The sequence below is a fragment of the Poecilia latipinna genome, unplaced genomic scaffold (genome assembly GCF_001443285.1).
Source record: "Poecilia latipinna isolate Pla-1442-1.1 unplaced genomic scaffold, P_latipinna-1.0 Scaffold5298, whole genome shotgun sequence".
NCBI lineage: Eukaryota > Metazoa > Chordata > Actinopteri > Cyprinodontiformes > Poeciliidae > Poecilia > Poecilia latipinna.
In genome coordinates, this window is record NW_015117914.1 from 1 (window position 1) to 7,836 (window position 7,836).

At 38.1% G+C, this 7,836-nt stretch overlaps 1 protein-coding gene and 1 long non-coding RNA gene across 4 annotated transcripts; one reads left to right on the plus strand and one right to left on the minus strand.

Moving 5' to 3' along the window:
* Positions 1-85: 85 nt before the first annotated feature.
* Positions 86-7,147, minus strand: LOC106943430 (sodium channel subunit beta-3-like). Of its 3 annotated transcripts, XM_015026741.1 has the most exons (7): positions 7,033-7,147; positions 6,655-6,959; positions 6,420-6,557; positions 5,119-5,291; positions 4,782-5,010; positions 4,005-4,069; positions 1,010-1,098 (listed from the first exon to the last, which is right to left on the minus strand). In XM_015026741.1, the coding sequence occupies exons 2-6, from the start codon at positions 6,806-6,808 to the stop codon at positions 4,050-4,052; spliced, it is 714 nt and encodes a 237-aa protein (XP_014882227.1). In that variant the 5' UTR covers positions 6,809-6,959; positions 7,033-7,147; the 3' UTR covers positions 1,010-1,098; positions 4,005-4,049. The 3 variants fall into 3 exon arrangements, with proteins under 3 accessions (XP_014882225.1, XP_014882227.1, XP_014882226.1); XM_015026739.1 differs by lacking the exon at positions 4,005-4,069 and having other exon boundaries at positions 86-1,098; positions 7,033-7,145; XM_015026740.1 differs by lacking the exon at positions 1,010-1,098 and having other exon boundaries at positions 2,751-4,069.
* Positions 7,026-7,513, plus strand: LOC106943431 (uncharacterized). Its single transcript, XR_001423913.1, has 2 exons — positions 7,026-7,079; positions 7,211-7,513. It is a non-coding gene; the product is annotated as an uncharacterized LOC106943431 (long non-coding RNA).
* The last annotated feature ends 323 nt before the right edge of the window (positions 7,514-7,836 follow it).

The window sequence follows — 7,836 nt, forward strand, 5'->3', positions numbered from 1 at the left end:
TCGGAAAAAAAAAGAAAAAATTTTTTTTTTTTTTTTTTTGGGGGCCCTAAACCTTTTTGGTTTTAACTTTTTTTTTTTTTTTTTTTTTTTTAAAGAACCTATAGATAGATAGAAACTTTATTCATCCCTTTGGGATTTACCCTCAGGGAAATTGTAGACATTATATGACATTTAACCAAAGGTACAAACAGTGACATAAGATATTTGCCACCGTTTTCACAGAGTCTGCGATTGCATTGCACATTTCCTCCCCCATGAAATAAGGAATCTTTAGAACACACCGCATTTTATTTTGCAGCTGCAGGACTCTATTCACATTGCAAGAATGGTGAATCAACCATGGTGCTGTGTATTATCTGCTACTTTTCAGAATGTGACTCAATATGACTCATGATTTTCAAAAGAAGAAAGAAAAAGCTGTCAACAGACACAGGCTGGCAGAGTCAATGTTGTGGAAATCCAGTGGGAGCTGACTACATAGGTGGCTTTGAGACAAGGTGACACAAAAAGCCAGTTTACGATGGAGCTGAAAATCCAGCTTGGATGTTAAAAGGTTGCTCCAAAGACGAACAGTCAGCAGAGCTTGCAATAATTCAGGTGTGTCTGTCTGGCTGGCTTCCGTGGAGAAAAAATAAATAAAAACAGATTAAAGATGTAAGAGGGTTAAAAACCAGAGCAGGGAACATACTCAATTTTCAATTATTCCCATATCTGTCTGTTAGTCTGACCTTTTCAGTCTGGCTCTCTGTCTGACAGCCTGCTAAATCTCAGCCATTGATGTCTGGAATTGTAATATGAGCACAGAGTAAGAATACGAGATTCAAGGATCCACAGGTGCAAAACATCCTTTTCAGATTAGATCAATTTGATTTGCTATTAAGCAGATTGCACATCAGGACACATCAGTGTTTCTCGTCAGCTCGCATTGATCTGAGCGCATGGAAACATGCGAAACTCACGCCGTGTCCTGCACTTGCTCATCAGATTTCGAGATCTTCTTGTAGCAGTAGACCATTTCCACCAGCAGCCACAAGGTCAAGAACACCAGCAGGACATACATCATGATCTCAGAGTAGATTGCGGTGGTGTCATTGGAGGCTGCGGAGCACAAACAGCAGATAGGCACATGCTTTATTTAGCACACATTCATTTTCTGCACCATTTTTTGTGAAGAATAACAAAACAGACTCTGCTGCAGCTCTGAGGAAATGTCCTGAGTTCGTTGAACACGGCTCGCACAAAATCTCGCAAAGTTTATGACGAAGAGGACAAGATATCAGCAGGATACTTATTTGACTAAATAAAAAGTTCACTTTAAGTATTACCTATTCATGTTTAGTCCTTGTTTTGTATTTTTATTTATGCTTTTCTTGTTAACACTGCTATTAACATAGAGCATTTTACACATTGGATCTTTTAGCTTGGTGCTAATTAGAAAGTGATTGAGAAATGAAGGTGTTTGTCATTTTAAAGAGGCAGTGGGAAGAGCATAAAACATCAATTATTCATTTAGTAAAGTGGAGGTAATAGTAAAGGTTGTTTTCATATTCCACTAGCCCCTACTGATAATGACAAAATGATCTAAACCTGCTGTCTCGACGTTCTTTGCAGCAACTCGGCTCGATGAAACTAAATTTCCCACTAAATATTCTGCTGCCAAATGCAACCCGGTCTGACAGCAAAATCCCAAAAAAAGAAAAAAAAAACAAAAAACTGAATTTATTGGAAACAGTTTCCAGATGTTTTCCAGGCTAATGGCCACAGAAATGAATGCACTAGAAGAGGACTGCTTGTCAGCACATTTTCGTGCCATCAGCACATTTTCAGAAACACTTGCAAACTAACCATTGGATGATATTCAATGAAGAAATCTACACTTACCAGGAAAGGCTGGCAGCCTTGAACGGCTGAGCTACACACACACACACACACACACAACTTTGTTGCACAACAAACCGTGTTTATGTTTTCTTACTCTGAAATTTTTCACTTAACTTTTATGGCTTAGCCTGGAACAGTGCATTCTGTCTTGATTTGCATTTTGGTTTATTCAAAAATATATATATTTTATTAGTCTCTATACACGAAAAACCCAAAACATGATGGTTTCCATGCAACATACATTTTGTTAACAACATGAAAAATCCCACTTTCTGTTAATCTACTAAAAACTTTTTTTTTTTTTTACATTTAGGAGTAATGACATTCTGTCTGATTACCAATTACAGTAAGTACTGTTAAAAAAAACATTCCTCTTATAAGTTCATGCTTTTAGGATGCATTATGTTTTAGATAAGTCTAACAATATACAGGTAAATATGATGGGCATAAGTACTGAGTGATGATATTAGAATCTAAAAATGTGAAAGGAAAGGTGCCTTGCAGAGATTTCACAAAGTTACATGCAGGCAGAGAGCAAACCTGCCTATTGAACTGTGAAAGCTCCACAGGGTACCTTTGTGTATGATATAAAATGGAGGTGCAAACTCACAGTGGTTCTTGGCTCAAACATTTCTTTTTTGTTGTTGTTTGAAAACAATTATAGCATCAAATGAAGAAAGTTTCTGCTTACTCTTGTCATTTATTATCTTTAAATCCATAAGAAAGAGTGTTTTCACTATTCTATTTGTTTATATTTTCTAAAGTTCTTCACTAAGCTGTAGTAAAAGATAAGAAATTAAAAAGTCATTGGAGCCTGAAGTGCTTCGCAAAGGTATTTATACCCCTTAAGCCGTTTCACATATGACCACAAAATTCAATGTATTTTTGGGTTTTCATGTAATCGACCATCAGAACATTGTGCATAATTCTGATCTGAGAAAAAATTGTTTTCAACTTTTTTTTGGTATTATTTATAAAACACTGAAAAGTTTGACCTGCTTCCTCAGCCCTAATCCTCTAAGCTGATTCACAGCTCAGGTGGGAGAATCTGCCAGGAAGCCTTTATTAGCCATAAACCATCCAAATCTGATCTCTAAAGTGGAAAAAACAACAAAGCCTTCCGAGAAGAAAATACGCCATTCACCCAGTTTAAAGTTTTGTCACAAGGCATGTTGAAGCCAAACAGGAGATGATGGAAAACTAACCTCACACATCACCTTGAACAGCGCGTTCCCATGGCAAAACATGGCATAGCCTTATCATCCCATGGGAACATTTATCTTTTTTTTTTTTTTTTTTTGACAAGCAGGAAAGTTGAGAATAGATATAAAACAAATATTTACAACACTTTCAATATTTCAGCTGGAAGTGTGCAAACTGTGTATTACTTTCCTTCTACTTAACTGTTTGTGAATTGTTTTGTTGGTCCATGACACCAAACCCTAATAAAATGCATTGATGCACTGACAGTTTTAATGATATAAAAGAAGCAGAAATGCTTTTGCGAAGCACTGAACGTCAACCATCAATCACAATTAGACTTCGTTTGGAGGAGAACCTTAACAGATGATTTAAACATGAAACTGGACTTTGGGAACCAAAATGTCTTGGGAACAACAAACTGACGTCTGGAAATTGTATATAAAAGCTTAACATTTTTGAGCCACTGTGAACCTGTTTGTTTGTACCAAATTCCAGAAAACCTTCTCAGAAGAACTGTGTTTGTCCAACTTGATTTGGCTGTTTTTGTAATATGATCCATTAGATGAGAAAGCACAGATCCACTGAAGGCAAGCGTTTCCACTTTGTTACCATGAAAATCATTATCAGAACATATTGCATAATGGTTGCTGCAGAAAAGGCTTTCTGGAACTCGACACCGCTGTTGTATGAAATATGAAGGAAGATTTTTGATATTTGTGCAGAAAGAAATCTGACTGCAGCATTCTGCGTGTATATGCATCTTATTAAAAGTTCTACCAAATGCAGGCAGTAAAAATGAAAATCTAAAGAAATGCAACAGATTTAGGAACTTCCAAATATACACGTTGATTTGTATATTCGACTGAGGTGGAAGATGAAACATTCAGCAGGCCAAACATCCAGGAAGCATAATACATTACCCAGTTTTAAACAGATAGCAAAGTAGCTGGTTTGAATTAAGGCCTTCACAGACAACAGAAGAAAGCTTTAATGGAAAAAAAAATAAAGGCAGACAAAACAAAACACAGTTGTTATTATTATTTTTTTTTAAAACCAGTCACAACATAGAGAAGAGTGGGGAAAGGGAAGAGGTACTGTTAGTGGCAGAGTGCTTTCACAGTAATGCATCACTTAGCAGAGACAAAAAGTTGGGTTTATAATTACAAAGCAAGTCATGCTGGCATGATAAACATTTTAAAATCACATGAAGAGGAGGCAGAGCACAGAGACAGGGCTAGGTGCACAGAGGCCAGCAGTTTTGCATCTAAACAGTGCAGTGTTGATTCAGGCAGCTCTAAAATAAAATAAAATAAAATAAAACATTTAACTGCTTAGCAGCTTTCAGCAAAACACCAGAGCCTGTATGCAGAAGGATTTTCAGATCCCTCAGGGAGCTTCTATCTTAGCCCAAAAATTATTGCCAAGAAGTCTTAAGAGTATCTTAAGAGTGATTCAGTCAGGTACTGGGAGTGAAAGAAATTGCCATCTTACTGAGGAAGTATGGTTGTCCCTGGTTGCTATAGGCAACGCTGTCTTCTAGGGTGAGTGATTGGTTGTTCTTTTTCTGCTTGTTTTTTAATGGCGGTGTAATGCTACATCACTAACTGAGACAAAAAAAAATGGGTGTCTTTTCACACAGTGAGTTGAATATCTGGTTTCTGCTGTATTTACACACAAAATAATGGACACAACCGTACCTTTCTCTTTCACGGTCAGTGTGATGTTCTTCTTCGTCACTGTATATGGTGTATAGGTTCCAAACTCAAACGTGCGATTAACGTGGCACTCGTAAATACCACGGTCGCTCTCTGTGACATGTAGGATCAAAAGGGAGACGTCTTGCAGGTCTTTGCTACCATTCCAGATCAGACGGTCTTTAAAGGGTCCATCCAGGCTTTGTGAGTCTCCTTTGTTACTTTCAAAAATCTAGGTAAAAAAATAAATAAATAAATAAATTTAACATTTACAGTCTAAACCGATCAAGCACAGAACTCAAAAGCATGGGTCGTACACAACACTGTTCTGGAAACATACATGAATCCTGTCATATGTGTTGTTTTCACTTGACGTGAAATACCAATTCACATTTGTGTTTGGTTTGAGTTCCTCCCTCTTCAAACAGGAGATGCATGTCAGCTTCATGGAGCTTCCTAGCACTGCTTCGGTGTCGGACGCCACATCGACACATACTGGCCTGCTCAGGTGGACTAAAAAAAGAAGCAATATTTCACACATTCATGTCCACAATTGACTCATACTTCCATATGTAAAATTTGTCGACTTTCAAGAAAGTGTTTAATGAATCTTGAACATGTATTCACTCTGTATTTGATTTTACATAAACACAGGCATAAACTTAAGCTTACAGTTCTGTGTTATAAAAGATCGACAAAGAAAATATTGTGGTTCCTAAGTTTTCTTGGTTTTGCAATATTGGTAAAGATCACAGAAACTATGGGAAGCATTTGAAGGGGTTTTCATCATACTGTGAGCAAAGTGAGGAAGGAAAAGGCTGGAATATAATTGCATTTCAGTTAATTGAATAAGGTGGAGAGGGAACTGAGTAAAAAAGGCAAATGATGCAGTGGTTATAAATGCATAGACTTGGAGTCTGCAGCCAGCAGCTCTAGAAACAAAACTCCTTCACTCCCTCGTTTGTGGCTCCTATTGTTTAGGCCTTCTATCAACAGATGTATGTAAAAATGTGCACTACTGAAAAACACTAATGGTACAGCAGACATTGTTAGTCTTGCTCTGCCCGGTAATGACATCAGACTTCAAATTATGATTTTTTTTTTTTTTTTAGTGGACTATTTTCCATAAATAAAGAAAAGAGTCAAGTGGTCAAAATTAGTTGTATTCATACTTAAGTGTCCTCTCAAGGCTGAAGATAAAGGTAACAGACAGTTGTATATTCATAAAACTGTATATGTTTTCTTTTGTCAAAGGATGCTTTCTAGTTGCTTATAATGTCACAAAATGTCTATGTGACTGTGTTAGGCCCACTGCTGTTATATAACCAGAGTCTTGCCCTGGGCAGACAGTGACAACATTGATTTTATCTCATCCTTTTTTATTTTATTAAAAAAAAAAAAACATTATGTGGGCGGAGAGAAACAAACAAGAGGACAGAGAAGGAGACGAGAAGGAAATAAGAGGACACAGCCTAACATCGCTTTCTTTCCTCCAGTTTACCCATTTTATGAAACGAACGGAAAGCTCTGGAAAACGCCAATGTTCACAACCGTGAATGCGCCACGGCCAAACACACAGCATTGAACGTTGATAATTTAAACCAGACAATGTATGAGCCAACCTCAAGATGCAATACTTACCGACGAACAACAACAGAAGCAACGTTTGCTGCTGAACTCGGTGCAGAGTTAGCATATTCAGCCCTATGAGGAGCTGCTGGTGGGACAACCGCTGCTGCAACTCCAGCTCTGTTTTGAAGTTGTCTTCAAGGCCAACTCCTGGGTGGGATATGCGAGTTCAGGACCACAGACAGCGCCTCTCCTCGGCCGCCCCGAGCGCAGGGAACTTCCCTCTGCCCCACGAGTGAAAACCCACCTGCTGAAAGAAGCGACGCGAGGCGACAAGTCAAGTGACGCTCTGCAGAAGTGCGGGGAAGTGATTTTTCTTTTCTTTTCTTTCCTTTTCTTTTTTTTAGCGGTTTTACGAGTCCCTCTATGAATTTACAGCTTCTCGGTTCGCAATTCCTCATCTACACGGAGACAGGAAATGTCATCATCCCCGGCACTTGGATGGAATGAGCAGGTCCGGGGTGTGCGAAAGCAAGCTGGAGTGATGCAACAGTTTCCTCGCCCACTAATGCAGTCACCTCAGTCCAGATCCGTCCACAAAAGTCTTTTCTTCTAAAGAAAAGAAGAAGAACGAATCAAAGATCAGAACCTGTGGATTCTATAACAACAAAGCCGATTCACTCACTTACAGCCTCGAGATTTGAAGTCTTCTCCTATTTTACACGACATGCGGTAAAGATTGTTGAATGTTTCAAATCTATCTCTTTCATCAATAATAATAATAATAATAATAATAATAATAATAATAATAAAGCTATTGACCGTATTTCCTAGCCGCTGCTCACTCTTTGTTTTCCACTTAGCGCCTGGCTGGAGGAGAGGGTTTGATACGCATGCGTGAGTTACTCCCACCCACAACACAACGTGCATGATCTTGTTATAGCCATTTGGGTCCTGTCTAAGAAGGCTCCCCCTTCAATTATTTTGTTTTTATTTGACTGAAAACAAATCCGAGCAGCTCCTAGAATGGCTTGCAGACATTTAATGCAAATCAATGGAGTGAAAAAAAAAAACAGAAGTATGAAAGAGAAGGGGGTTCCTCGTTTGTCATGTCTTACATAAGATGTTTAGAGAAGCCCACTCATGACATTTCCTTTTAAAAAAAACAACATTTGAGCCCTTACATTATTTCAACCTCTCCAGCGTCATCATAACAAGGCACAAAACATGTTGCAGACGGTCAAGCCTTTAAGTAATAATAGCAAAATGAAGTATTCCCACCCTTTTTTCATTTTGTCACTTTATAACCTATTATTTCAAAATCTTTTATTAGAATGTGATGGACCACTTCAAAGCCATGTATAATTATGAGGTAAAATAAAATCTGAATAGCCGTGTATGTACATGTACTATGTACATATTTGCTGTAAGTACCGTTGTTCGTTTTCTGAGGCATGCTCAGCTTTGAAAACACAGACACTACAATTTG